Source organism: Balearica regulorum, chromosome 4, assembly GCF_011004875.1.
Source record: "Balearica regulorum gibbericeps isolate bBalReg1 chromosome 4, bBalReg1.pri, whole genome shotgun sequence".
NCBI lineage: Eukaryota > Metazoa > Chordata > Aves > Gruiformes > Gruidae > Balearica > Balearica regulorum.
The window spans coordinates 56,897,421-56,912,232 of NC_046187.1; the positions used below are offsets into that span (position 1 = coordinate 56,897,421).

Here is a 14,812-nt window from a genome sequence, read left to right on the forward strand (position 1 = left end):
CACTAGACTGTTTTCTTGTTTTCTAGTTACCTTTCTGGGACTTGTAACATCATCTGAATGGAAAAAAATAATCACAGTCAATATTGAATGCTCCTCATCTCTCAACTTTTAAATTCTTAACTAGCAGTAATGTGAAAAAGTCCAAGTTATTTCTGTGTACTGCCTGCTGCTTGAGTGTTGGACCTGAGTGAGACATCACTGTGAACTCATGAATACTGCATCTAATTCCGAAACTTAGTAATGTTTTAGGTGTTGGTGGGGGATGGTGCCATTGGTAAGGAGCAGCCAATTTGTGTGTCGTTATTGCAGGTGACAATTTTGCTAATAACCTTTGTATGTAGTGCCAAATCGGGGTCAGCCCTTAAGACTGAATATTGTAGAGTCTGTACTCTCCACAGCATTTAAAAACTTCATCCCTGAAAGTGGAGGGTAAAAGAAGAGGTGGCTTGTTCTTTTAATGCTTACAGCATTTTGACTTATGCTTTTGTCAGGTTGCAGTTGGATTTTTAAACTGTCTGCATATTCTGTTTGCAGCAAAAAAAGGCAAAGTCTTCCAAGCTGCCGAAAAGAGAGAAAAATGAAGAAACAACAAAAAAAGAAGGGAAGAGAAAAGAGAAAACAAGACATCAAACAGAATAAAACCTTGCTGTGGATGCAGCTTTGCTTATCTAACTTCTGGCAGGAACAGGAAACGGATCCAGTGCTGGAGCTGGGAAAGCAGAACCAGTGAGTTGAAAATGCTCCTCTTATAGAGGTGATGTAGCTGCTGTACTCTCACACTATGCCGTGCTGTACTTACTCTTAACGTGCTACAACGTTACTAGCTATAAGTACCCTTGTGCAACAAACACTGGGGTGCATGAATATGATGAAAATGCAATGCTTAGTTACCTGGCATTTATGCTAAGTCTTCCTAGGACCTCACTTTTTTTTCTAATAAATCCCCTGATATTATGTGGTCAACTCTTGTAAATAGTACATGATGCAAAAAGCCCCCCAAACCTAAACTGCATATTTGTACATTGTAGAAATTAAGCAGTGTATAAAATTCCAATAAAACGTTTCACAGGAGTCTTTTAAAGTTTTGTTAAGTTCACAGAGTGTTCTGTCTCTCTCCCCCTCTCTTTCCTTCTAAGGTTTTGGCTTTCCTGCATGCACAGGATGTGGTGGTACTATTTTCCTACACCTTCTCTTTTGTTCAGTTAGAGACACAGGAAAGCAGTGAGGGATTTAGTTCCAAAACCTGAGGAGCCCATGCTTGTATGAGCCGGATCTTTAATCAAAACCAGAAAGGAATACTTTAAAGTTTAATAGAAAATAGTCATAAAAGTTCAGAACTGATGCTAAAAAAGAGAACACTGGGGGGGGGGGGGGTTTGGCACTCCCCTTGGTTTGTCTTTGGTGCAGATAAAATGCAAATTTTGCTTGGGAAGAGGAGTTATCAGTTTTATTACTATAATAAATCAAAGTACAAAATTTATCAAAAGCTAAATATTTACAGGCTATCACAAAATAGAAGTGACATGGTGGTGGTTATGAAATCAGCGGGAAAAGATGTATAATGTAGTGATGGAGCTTTCTTTGCTGCTTGCTAGACAACACCTGCAGTTCTGAAAATAAACAGAGGTGGTTAGTCATAGCCCAGGATATAAAGACTGTGATAGCAAACTACATGGTTTTCTCACAGTGGAAAAAAATAATTAACAAAAATAATGTCACTTGTGTGTTACTTTGACCTATAGCTAAGTTTTCACATAAGGTTTCTGCACTAGTAAATGTGCCTTCAGATGTCAAAAGGAAGAACTTTAACTTGTTGTTAGTTACCATTCCTTTAACAAAACCGAAGTCTTGGATCTAAGCGTGTGGTATAGACAGAGCAGTGGTCTTGGAAATACCAGTATCCAAAGCCAATACTATGTTGTTGTTACCCTGTGATAGATTCTTATATTCTGTTAAGCATTAGAAGCTAAGACCATGTAACCTGCATTTTAGATCTGCTCCTTCCAGGGAGCATTTCTCTCTCTTCCTACACTTAAACACTTGTTGGTAGATCTGTAGAAAGATTTGATGATGTGGATTTGACATCTGCAAACTGTTTTCTGTGCAACTGAAGCACAACTGGTGTTCGGGAACATGTTCCCAACCAGAATGTATTGCAGATGATAACATCATCATAGAGGTGAACTGGTTTAAAGCCTCATTTAGCAACCAGGTTAGTTGTAGTAGCAAAACCAACTGGTGTTTACGTGCCTGAGGGCAGAGAGGGGACAGAGCTGGGCCTTGGTTATCTGAGGCCCAGGCTGTAGGTTAGATTCTTGAACACTGCGTTGCCCTTGCAGTGAAAAACTCCCACTGTCCTCCAGTAAAAAGTTCAGGCTCCAGCACATACCTGAATTTATTGGTCTCCATCTTCTGGTTTGAGGTACTGTGTGCAATCATTTATTTTCTTAAGATGAGCAATGTTAATCCGTTCAGAACACATTGGACATATGTTTTCAGTCTGTAACATGCTGTTTTAAAGGAAGGGTGATTGGTCAAAGGATAATTCTAATATTTTTCAAAGGAACAGCTGAGCAGAAAGCATTGAGCAAAGTTCTGACCTATGCTACATAACAACACAGGTCAGAGCATCAGCTGCTCCTGTCTAGGCAGAGCGAAGGTTGGTTAGTTTGGGACCTAACATCACAACAGGAAGGGTGCAGGAAAATTGGGCAATTAACACACATGCAAAGGAGGTTGGGCTAGAACATGAAGCCTGTACACCTTCAGCTATCTGAACAGAGCTACCCCTTCCCATTATTGCACAGAGGATTAGTGGGGAGAAGAGATTATTGCTGCCTCAATCTGTACCCAACACTGGGGGTATTTTCTTTGTTTTGGTGACTGCTGCTGTGCCTGTGTTTCCTGTAGTCCATATCAGGTCTTCTCCCTGGATCCATCTTCATGATGGTTCCTGTGATTGGAGCCCTGCATCTCTGACTGAGTTCTTTCTTTATCCTAGTTTTTGGTCCACTTTGAAGCAATGTTCTGTATGTTAGATGAAACTTCCAAGTAAGGCAGATTCCTCTTCCACCCTCTGCCCCACCCTGGGCTGTTAATGTTTTTAGTACCAAATGAAACACTTTGCTGCTAAAATATGAACAAAGATTGGAATCTTGCAACAGAACAGAAAAATTCCAACGTACTTCTTGAATTCTGAATAGAGGGCAGGGAAGTCACAGTGTGGGCAGACTGTCCAGTCATCCTGAACCATATGCCGACCCTGCAGGCAAAAGTCACAGGTAATTAAAGGGCATGTGCTGTCCTAGCACACTGGGTGTTTGGTTTTGTACCTGTTCTTGTGGAAAAGTCTCAGCAGCTGAGTTCTAAAGATTTTTGAATTAAAAAAAAGCAAAACGATAATAGTGTTACTATAACAACTACAAAAGGAGCTCTCAGTGAGAGGCAGTGTTCTTGTTATAATTCCCATTCCTCTTTTAAAGAAGGAAATCTAAGACTGTATTGACTTACCATTTTTAAAATGCTTTTAGTTTGTCAATTCTAGAATGTTACCTGTGGACTGATGTCTCAAGATGTACATAAATCTGCTGGGACTTTTGCTGTTGCTTATGACATTCAAAAAATGTCCCTAAAGCCACATCACCTGACCCCAGAGGAGGTCACATTCAATGCTGTCAAGTTTGTGAGCATAATGACTACCTTGCACTTGCCTCTGTAAACAGAAATTAGTTCCTCTCTCTGGGTATGGTTCACTAATTTGCTTTTGATACAAATAATTCATATGTAACTTTTCACTACCATGAAACACAACAGCACCTTGAACTACATGGAGAGATTTATGTTCTAATAGGAAAGATTTATGTTCTAATATGATGTGCAAGAGTAGGCTTTTGATATTGACTCTCGTAAGATACTTAAAACTGCTGCATTCCTGCTGATGTTACAAATACCTGTGATGTAAATGAACTATAACCAAGATGGAGCCTAAATAAATAATGTGAAATATACATGAATATGTACATTACATTTGGCCCATAAGCTATATTTAAAAGCCTTGGGTTTTTTTTGTTTAGGAATGTAATCTTAAATATACTGATCATCTTATTCTGGTAAACTGAGTAAAAAAAAGTAAAAAATAGTAACTGCTATGAATATTTTTGTATGACTAAGACTTGATTAAAGAGAATTAAGAATGCTAACTCCAACATTTGATTCCTGCTCAAGTAAATTTTGATTTTTTTTCTGCAATTCTAGTGTGACAAATCACTTAAACCTAGTAAAAATGAAGATTTTGTACTGATGCTGGGGATGTGTGGCTCTTCCACAGGGAAATGTACCTTATCTGCACCTTTTCAGTACACTCTAAAGTATCTTCAAACAAAAACTGTAAGGATCAGTAATAAAATGCTGAGGTCACTGGCTGAACCATTACATAACCTGGGACTTGCCTAAAAATTCAGATTTTTGAAGTGGGGTTTTGTTTTATTTTTTTAATTTGAAGTCTTGGCAGCCTGGAGTTTAGGGGTAGAGAGCTGTGCCCTCCACAAGCTCTGGTATGTGGAGGAAGAGAAGAGGGCTTCTGTTGCTGCTGTTACTGCCTGGAGCACCTGAGCAAACAGCTGAGCTGGGAAGGCAATAGCAGCATAGCCCTGCCTGGCTGTTCTCCTAAGTGCCCCAACTGTGCTGCACACATGGGTGGTGGGTTGCTCAGGGAAAGCCTGGTGCACCAGCTGCCTTCTCTGGAAGCTGAAGTCTTCCAGAACCACCTGGATTTTATTGTGCCTGTAACTTGTAGGTGGCAACTGTGGCCACTTGATGCTGGTAATAGACAAAAGAATGTTTTTTACTTATTTGGTAACAGCTTGGGGAAAAAACCCCCAACAAACCTAACCCACAAAATCAACTATCTTGAATTTACTAGCAAACCAAAGAAAAGCTTTGAGTTCATTCTCACACTGCAGGAAAATGCAGCAGCCACTCACAGTTGCAATACAGTACGGGAGATTGTTTTTACAGCTGGGACACAACAGTTCACACTCTGGAAGCTGGAATGCACAATAGGGACAGGCTGTTGTTGGCTCTTCTGTCTCTGTTGTGTCTGGACGTCTAGAAGTAAGATACAAAAGTGAATAAAAACATCAAGCACTTTGAACTTGAACAAAGATGTTTTACAATGCCTTTCATAGTTAGTAAGTGTTTTTCCTTTGAGTTATTTACATAGCTTCCAGTTGCTATTTTATATTCTAGCAGATAATTCCTTTTAACTACCACCCAAGCTTCATCCCAATTATGTAAACTTAGGTCATTTTCTATTTCTATCTAATTTGAAACGATACAACCTTTTTAAAGCTATAACAGATCATAACACTTTGAAAGCTTTTAAAACTCATGGTCTATACATACAGAATATCAAGCTATGATTTCTTTATTTCAGTGTTTTTCTGTGGCAGGAGTGACCACAAAGACCTGACACAAGAACGACTAAAACTGGTGCCCTGGTAGGGCAATACAGCTTGTAACTCTGCCTTTCCCAGGCTTGTTTTCATCCACAGGTCTGCCAGAATGAGGGTCCTGACCCAGACATCATGTCACCTGGGGGGAAACCTTATGTTTAATCTATATATCATTTATAGATTTAAGAGCTTAGATACACTTTTAGCATATTTTCCAATGAAAAGGATACATCCTTTCTAATGTTTTGCCTGGTAACTGTGGTGACAATTAGCTGGCTTCCTTCCTGAGCTTGATACTTTGTAGAAAGCCTCTACTAATGTCTCATTTTATTAGCCTGGGCATATACGTTTCCCTTGTACTGGCCTGTTCTTTCTCTCCACTTACTTACAAAATCTGTGGTATAGATATACACAATAGATTAAGAATGAATCAGTGTGGCTTTTAGCATTGATGTCATATTTTAGAAGCTTACTGGAATGTTCTAGAAATATTAACAAGTAGGTAACAGGGAAGAATTTTGCCTGAATTAAAAAAAAAAAAAGGTTAAAAGATACTAAACAGAATAAGATAAACAATTCTCATACATATCTGTGTTAACCTACTGCTGTTCTGCATGCTCATAAAAATATAAGTGAAAAGAATGTGATGCCACAGTTTGTATATGATATTCAGCCTGATTTGGATAGAGCCAGCTTCAAAGAATTCCAGAAGAACTTTGTGACAAGAAGATACCAGGGTGGGTGGCAGCCAAAGCAAAGCCTATTGGAAACAAGTTTTCACGTGTAAGATGATGGACTCTGAACTGCTGTGGCTTAGGGGGAGGATCTTGCAATGGTACTGTATGCTACGAAAACATCAGCTTGCTTTAAAAACAGAGCAGATCAAGTAGCGTGGAACACTGAGTCACTGTGCTACTACATAAATCCCTGGGTTGCTCACTTCTTAAATACAATGCATCAGTTTGGTCCTGCCTCCTCCAAAAAAGGTTGTACAAGAGTTTCAGAGAAAGGCCATAAGGATCAGTATCCATAAAAGAATAGCTACATAATCTGAGGTTCTTCAGGTCCTGAAAAGACATGACTGATAAAGGGAAAAATGAAAAAAAAAAAACAAAACCCCAAACCACCAAACACAACCCCCCCCCATCTCTAAAATTATAAGTGACAGAGAAAAGGCTAGATCTTTTCCAAGAGGAAAACTACAAGGCATCACATTAAAGTAGCTAGGGCCCAGCCTTGACACAATAGGACTTCTTGTCGCAGGAGTCACCTCTCGCTAAAAATGTACATGGGTTAAAGTAGACATTGGATATGCACCTGGAGAGCTTAGAGACTTCATAAATACCTAAACCACCCGTATGGGCTCAGCAAGTCCCTGTGCCTCAGGTTAGAGGCTAGTAAGATACCTAAGAAAAGCATTACATGTGCTTGCCCTGCTCTTATACACTCACCTATGCTTCCTCCTCTGGCAGAAAGTACTGGCTAGGATCTATCAAAAGAGAACTTCAGATAAGGAAGAAAATGTCAAGGATTAAGCTATTTTTTATTTGCCCTTCCATTCTTTTTTATCTTAGCCATTGAGTCAGTAGGGTAAATCACAGAAGAGCATACTGCTGATGCTGTAGTAGCTAACAGTTCACATGTACATTCCTAACTCAACAACAACCAAAGCCATACGGACAAGATGACAGAAAATGTTACTGCTGGCTAGGAAGCATTTTACATGCACATTGCTTTTACGGTTTATCGCATCCAAGGGAACAGAAGAGACACTAATTTTCAGAGAAGGGGAAATGGTTCTTAGCCTTCCAAATTTGAGACAGTGCAATAATATGACAACAGGATAAAGCCTGTAGGCTTTATGAGCAAAAATAATGTTACAAATAAAGCTTTGATATTGTGTACATTTGAAAGTACAAATTAACAAACACTGCTTACCTGACCATTGCTTCAATTTTCTTTTTGTATTTAAGATCTATTTTATTACGATACTCAGGTCTCATCAACATAGCAGCAAAACTGAAGGCTGAGTTCTTCAATCCTGCTCTATGACACTCAATTACAGTTGAAGTCAAAATTGGCACAATGTCTGTGAGAGAATGAAACAATGATGTCAAATATTTATTTACCAATATTAATGCTGAAAGCCTTTGAGCTAACACAGCTAAAAAGGCAGTGATGAAAAATGACAGTATATTTCTTCTTCCTCCTGGTACACAGTTGCACAATTTGTGCAATTCCTGTAACTGCATACAAGAAAATCACGGTTTCACCTCTCACTGCCTTCCGTTTCTGAAGCTCAGCATGGCAGCAGAAATGTTTTCACTACAACCATTTCTCCCAACTCTGATCTGCACTGTTTAAATTCTACATCTTAGGCTACATTTTCCATGTACCCAAAAAGTATTTTCAAAAGAAGACTGATTAAAATTTTGTGATAAAGTCACAGACCCAATCAGCTCATTACATACGAGCCTGAGACTTTCTGTGTGGTTCAGGCAGCTCAGCATTGCATTTATGCAGGAACCCACCCTGGAGGCTGTATATCAAAGAGCTATCCTGCAGAGGACAGCAGAGCACACTATGTATTTACACGTTGTGGTGTGCCCTATAGGATCATAGGAGGAGAGGGTACCTTCTAATGCAGTGATTAAGGAATTGTCCTGTAGACTACAGCATGCAGTTCTACGCTGTCAGCACTTACGTGATGGGAACTTGCTGATGTTGTTGGCTACACGTATAAGCATACGTGCTCCCTTCAGGTGATCACCACGTCTCACGTAAGTCTGGAATACAACAATCATATCCGATTAGCTGCAGCCTTTAGAGAGTAATTCCTGCAGCCTGCTCTTGGCATTCACCCTTCCAGGAGCTGCACGCCCACAGCTCTTTCACAAAACCAAGCAGAGGTGTTACCATGCACTAGAGAAAGGACCAGAGATTTGGTAGTGACTCTTTCCCAGAACAGTCCTCCTGGCCCTCAGCCCACTATTTGCCTGCTCTTACCTCACTGCTGGTAGAGAGGGAGGCCAGAAGCTGGCTGTAGGCTGAATGCACGTCCTGATGGGCCATGGTTTAACTACTAGAAATCATTTGAGCCCCCCCCGCTTCATTTCAGTTACAGAAAAGCAGTCATCTACTTATAGATGATAACATCACCACCACTAATAATAAAACTGCCACCACCACCAAATAATAGTACTAGTAACATAACATTTGTAAGCATGAATGCAAAAGAAATACAGGAAGCCATATGTGGGTTTTAAATTATTCAGTATTTAAAAAAAGAATATGCTAATCAAGGAGGCAGAAACAACCATGGATTGTCTTCCTGAAACTTGCTGTTAGCATGCACTTGGATTCTGTGATAGAACCTATATGACAATGGAATTTATGTATACAGAGCATCCATATGTACACTTCAATAAATAAGAGATTGTGCAACTTATGCCTAAATTCAGGTTCTCAATTCATTACCTTCACTAAAATATAGCTGTGTAGAATCATAAGGTTTGTAGCCATCTCAGAAGGAATTTTAATCTTCTGGGTCTTTAACTCTGAATACATACTGAAAAGAACATCATGTGCATTTCGGTAGTTTCCTTAAAAACAAACAACACGGAATAGTAAATCTAAGTTTTCATAACAATTTCTTTACTAATAATATACACAGAAGCTAACCAGGAAATTATGTTGATTCTTAGAGCAAAACATTGGCATGACAATTTCTTTAGAAAGTCACAAGCAGTTGCTTGTCACAGTAACCTAAACGATTTCAGCCAGGGAATTACATAAGAAAAAAAAAAATCACACTTGGAGATGTCATCTAAACAGTAGCAAAATACCTATGTGGATGACAATTTCATATAATGAAACTTTAAAAATGGAACATGCTGTATCCAATACATTGCTTCCACAATAAAGAGGAGAAAAGGTATTTTTAGAGCATTTAGAGATGTTACCTCTTTTTGTTCTTCAATGTCAGATATTCAAAAGCTGTTGTTTAAATGTTAATTTAACATACTTTTATTTATCATTTGCTTTAGCAACTCCTTGCCTCTGCAATCAAACAAACCCAAAACCTTTCAGACAGATAATTAAAATTTGAATGTTAATTCAGCAGATTATACTGCTTCAAGGTTACTATCAAGGATTGTCCAGAAACCACAGGATTTCATTAAATTATCAACTTTTTCCCTCTATCTATATTTCTCTATCAGCAAACGTTTCTACTCTATAGAGCGATTTGTTATGTGTTGCTACACACTAAAATTGAATCAACCAGTAGAATTTGTGTGAGGCAGCTAAGTATCACTCCAGAATTAGTCGCTACAAAATGACATTAATTTTTCACGCTATATTACTAAGTCTCAGTATAACAGGATCAGTCTTAAAATCATATGATTACGTAAAAACAACTTAAAGGAAAATTGCACATAAAATGGTATACCCAAAAGAAACTACCACAGTTTGACTTTTAAGGAAAGAATAAACTATATTGGTGTAAACTTCAGAATGAACCTCACTGAAGTCTCTTCTCCCAAGTAACAAGGGATAGGACAAGAGGAAATGGCCTCAAGTTGTGCCAGGGGAAGTTTAGATTGGATATCAGCAAAAAATTCTTCACCGAAAGGGTTGTCAATCATTGGAACAGGCTGCCCAGGGAAGTGGTTGAGTCACCATCCCTGGAGGTATTTAAAAGACATGTAGATGCGGTGCTTAGGGACATGGTTTAGTGGTGGACTTGGCAGTGCTAGGTTAACGGTTGGACTTGATGATCTTAAAGGTCTTTTCCAACCAAAATGATTCTATGATTATTCACTGCCATGATCAGAGAATGGTTTGGGTTGGAAGGGACCTTAAAGATCATCTCGTTCCAACCCCTCTGCCATGCTGGCCAAGTGTTTGAGTGATTTTCCACTCCTTAGCCAAATGCTGGGGAGCAGTCCATAAATTTTTGTTTGCCTGGGCTGTTCCTGAGGCTTCTATTTTTCCTTTAGAGATACTTTTCTTAACTTACTTGAAATGAAAAGCAAGCAGTGTTATGGGAGGGCTGTTGCCATGGCTACAGAGGAGCATGAATAACGGAGGTGATAGCTATTTTGCTTCGAGCCCTGTCCCTTCTTAGTACTTTTCTCTATTTCTAACTTCAGCTACCTATTACAGGGGAAAACAAGGCTTAAGTAAGCAGGTATCTGATCCTTCAACAGAAATCATCTCCTGTGCACATCTCCCACTGAAAAAAAATCATGTGCAAAGTCTAAAGGATAAGTATCCAAGTCAGAAACTGCATGTAGAAACTGCAATTCTAAGATCTGTAACATACAAAAAAGTAAAGTTGCAGGCAATCTTAATCACTATGTCTACTTGAATGTAACAAGAAATGCAGATATTTTCCAGATATTTTCTTTTTTCAAATATTTAATATACAGGTATGACTCCCAACCTTTTCAAAAAGGCTACTTCAAAATTAAACCTGAATATAATTAAAAGAACTGATACATGTCTTTTCCAAGTATAATCCTATCTAAATAACAGTACCCTAAGTACTGCAAGGCTGTCATGTCAGAGATGCTGTCATATCAGAGAAAACAGACTTACCTGAACACTGCTCCTCCCTGGCAATTATTATAGCAGTTCTGGCAGCTTCTCTGTATTGCTTTAGTGCCATGTATAAGCGGAATAGGTACTTGGCATCCTTAATTAAATCATACAAAAGCAATTAATACTAATTGAATACATACTGCTGTATTCCCTTTCTTTACCTGCCCATCCCACCACTGCATTCTTCAAAGCAAGCGGACAAACTGGCTTGTTTTGTGAAGAGCTTTTTGTTTCACTGTGCTTTAGCAATGCTACAGTCACCTCCAAGTTTTGGCTGTTAGGACAGTCAAATAAACACCCACACTGAGGACCCTGACGGAGTTGTGGCAGTTAGTTGCCAAGTCCTGTCAATATGGATGCAGAAAGCTGCAGACTGTTAGGTACAGAGACACTTGTACAGGTGGAAACCCAATCACTTCAGACGTGTAGGCATTTGAGCAGACTAGTAAAGAAAAAAAAAGGAATCAACAGGAGAAAAAGAGCATTGGTCTTTCATAAGGATTTTGATAAAATCCTCAAAAGAAGTCATTCCTAAAAATACAGCTAAAATACAAAATAAAATGACCTTGTTTATGATGAAAAGGAACTATTATAGTGAAAAAAAATCAAAACCGGACAGCGTCACTATTTTGTATCTTTAGAAGTGATTTATAAAATGGGATCAATAAAAAGTAGTGTCTGTACATGACAATTTTTTAACCAGTAAACCAAGATTAAACTGAAATATTGTATATAATGGCATGGTTCCAACTTGAATATACAAATCAGAAAAAAGACAGACACTGGTACCCTTATAGACAGCTTAGCAAAAAAACCAAACCAACTAATTCTGCAATATTAGTAGTGAAAACAAGCATTTACAATGTGTATTCTGTGTTAGATGGAATAAGAATTTCTTTAAAAATAATTGTATAAATCAATGGCGTGCTGTTCTCTAGAATACTGTGTGGGTTTTGTATGTAAGTCTCAGACACATAGCAAAAAAAAAAAAATTCAAAGGAACTGAAATATGAAAGATACAGACGTTTCCTTATAAAGACGACGACTGCAAAGATTAACTCTCTACTTCAGAGGCAAGGAAAAAAATGACGAAAAATCAGAGAAGTAAAAGTGAGAACGACTGGCATACAGAAAGACAAAAAGGCAAGTCAAATTCTTTTTAACTCACAATAATTCTTCTTTTTAACTCGCAATATAAGGAAAAACATGAAGTGACCAAAAGTAATTACTTTTAAACTAATGATGGAGCAGAATTTTAAGTAACACATGAGCAAAAGGTTGAACATCGTAAGAACCATAACTTAACAATAATGAAATGGTTATCTGGATGATGAAGTAACCACAACTACTTATATTAGTGGATATTATTTATCCACTGTAAACTGCCTTAAAAAGGAAAATTGCTATTCCTGCAGCAATATTCTGCCACAGCAGAAGGATCCTGTCCCAGAACAGACCAGTGGTCTTATATGGTATTTGCCATGTCCCTAATGATAGTTTACTTAAATAATATATTTAAATGACTTACATGGCAGCCACATGTAGAAAAAAATATAAAAGTAGAAGGCATTTAAGAAAAATTAGTATCATGTTTTACTTTCCTATTCTTACCTTTAAAGTCAGCCATTTTAAAAGGAAAATGGCAGGAAGGAATTTTCAACTGACAACAAATTTCCTAAGGGCTTTGGAAAAAATTATTGCAGTCTAACTGATCTTAGTTAGATATCATTAGATAGCCATGATTTTAATTTAGTTTTGCATTTTAAAACACATGTACTTAGAAAATATGCACACAGAAAACAGCAGAACCTTGCTAGTTAATGGTCCCTGAGACATTTCAAAAGAACACACATGACAAATTAAGAGTCTTTACACGTTGAAGTTAGAAATGCAACAGTTGACATTTACGAAATAGTTTATAATTAGTCAGACAATAGTGTGGCAAAATTTTGGTAAGCATAATAATTTCGATAATACAGTATTTCATTAAAATCCCACCTAACTGTTGGCTACAAAAGATTTAAAGCAATCAGGCTGCTGCGAGCAATGATCTGGTTTGAAGATCAACATTTGAAAGGATTAGCAAGTTTCTGCTGCATGGCTACTTTAAGTTCACTTTTTCTTTCAGCTTTACAAAAATACCACCACATAAAAGCTGCTATTCTCTAAAAATAACCCCATTTGCTTGATAATTTCAAAAACACTGTCTCCATAGCATATTAAGGATGAAGATGAATTGTTTTTTAAGTAGATTTTTAAAACAAATATGTATGAGTTGATAAAGTAAAATTTTGTTACTCACTGAGAGAGACTATGGCAGATTGGATTAAAGCATTCAAAAGAACAAGAGAGTGCTTTTAAACAAGGAAAAGAAAGCTCTACATTGAAATTCAAAACAATGTTAAATGTGGCAATTACGGCATTCACAAAATTCCTAAGTGTTTTCTAAAATCTCTACAACCTCTTCACTATGGAGATCACCCTGTAGCTCACTTCCCTTACCCAGTCCTATGCACTTCTTTCAACCAGATGGCTAGGCTGCTGCTCTTAGAAAAGAGACTGGATGCTACAGTTTCTGTCCACCCAACTTTCAGCATAAATATGAAATTACTTTTGCTTACACTGATGCTGAACATATTTTTCATCTATGGCCTCAAAGAGCTTCACTCTTTTCTGGTCTCTTGCAGCTGAATTTTGTTTCTTTCACTATGTTTTGCTTCTCTCAATTTTATTAATGTTTACATTTCAAGTTAGAGGTAAACAGTATGAGGTAAATAATAAACAGATAGAGGGGTGGTTTGGGGGCGGGGGGGGATGTGTGTGAGTTTTTTTGTAGGTTTTTTTTAAATTTTATAAAAGCAAAGTTGGCTTGGCCATCAACTGTCCAGTGTCTCTAAAAGTCTAAAATATCAAGCCCTTAATCTTTAGGCACCAAAGAGGGAAAAGCCAGAATTTCTAATCTCCCAAGAGAATCATAAACCACAGCTGTAATATTAGGGGTGAAATAAACTTACTGCACTGAGACCATATCATCTCAGTTGTTACCAAACCTTACTCCCCTCAGTAAGGCAGAGCTTATGCTTTCATACATGTAACTTTGCACCTGACTGTATTTACTGTGAGTTTGTATGAGACCTTAAATTCCTTGACTAAGGAATTAATAGCAAACTACAGTGTCCGCACCTGAGGTCTGGCCTTCACAGTAGAAAAACGTGGGTGCAGCGCCACTTAGCTCACATTCAAGCTCTGCTGTAACAGGCAGTAAAACTTGAGCCACTTAGTTCCCAGAACTCAAGCCCAAATATGATTGAATGTACTATAACCTCTACGGACATCCAAGCCAAAAACGGATTGTGAAGCCTGTTTTCTATAGCTCAAACTCAGAGAAACCCGATAGCCCATCAGCAGTCACTCTGCGAAAGAGCTGTTGGTCATCTTAAGCTCAAATGCTGCTGTTCTGATGTCTAACATATTTACAGTGGACATTTTTAATTTGTCTTGGAAAAAATACCACAAACATACCAACGGAACATGGTCAAAATCTACTACTTATACTGTACATACAGCACAGACCTAATCTATGTTCTGCTTAGTTTGTGAATGATCCTCTTCTTTTATTACCAAACCTATGGCATTGGCAACTAATATAGAAAGATCTGTCAGCAAGTATCTTCCAACTCCCAAATCAGTATATACAAGAGAGAAAAAGATGAAATAGTCTACCAGTCTGCCAAAAGCCTTTTATTACACCCAGT

The 14,812-nt window shown here is 38.0% G+C and overlaps 2 protein-coding genes across 5 annotated transcripts in view; one reads left to right on the forward strand and one right to left on the reverse strand.

The window, feature by feature from the left end:
- Window positions 1-4,007, forward strand: part of RFC1 (replication factor C subunit 1) — a 45,659-nt gene extending 41,652 nt beyond the window's left edge. For all 3 annotated transcript variants that reach the window (XM_075752294.1, XM_075752295.1, XM_075752296.1), the window contains one exon: window positions 535-4,007. In XM_075752294.1, the coding sequence (XP_075608409.1) occupies window positions 535-639 (105 nt within the window). In that variant the 3' untranslated portion in view covers window positions 640-4,007. The remainder of the gene's footprint in view (window positions 1-534) is intronic.
- WDR19 (WD repeat domain 19) overlaps window positions 1,482-14,812 on the reverse strand; it is a 46,079-nt gene continuing 32,748 nt past the window's right edge. For both annotated transcript variants that reach the window (XM_075752291.1, XM_075752293.1), the window contains exons 30-37: window positions 11,055-11,151; window positions 8,931-9,055; window positions 8,158-8,239; window positions 7,392-7,542; window positions 4,983-5,106; window positions 3,186-3,262; window positions 2,390-2,510; window positions 1,482-1,610 (exon numbers count right to left, since the gene is read on the reverse strand). In XM_075752291.1, coding sequence (XP_075608406.1) covers window positions 2,396-2,510; window positions 3,186-3,262; window positions 4,983-5,106; window positions 7,392-7,542; window positions 8,158-8,239; window positions 8,931-9,055; window positions 11,055-11,151 — 771 coding nt within the window. In that variant the 3' untranslated portion in view covers window positions 1,482-1,610; window positions 2,390-2,395. The remainder of the gene's footprint in view (window positions 1,611-2,389; window positions 2,511-3,185; window positions 3,263-4,982; window positions 5,107-7,391; window positions 7,543-8,157; window positions 8,240-8,930; window positions 9,056-11,054; window positions 11,152-14,812) is intronic.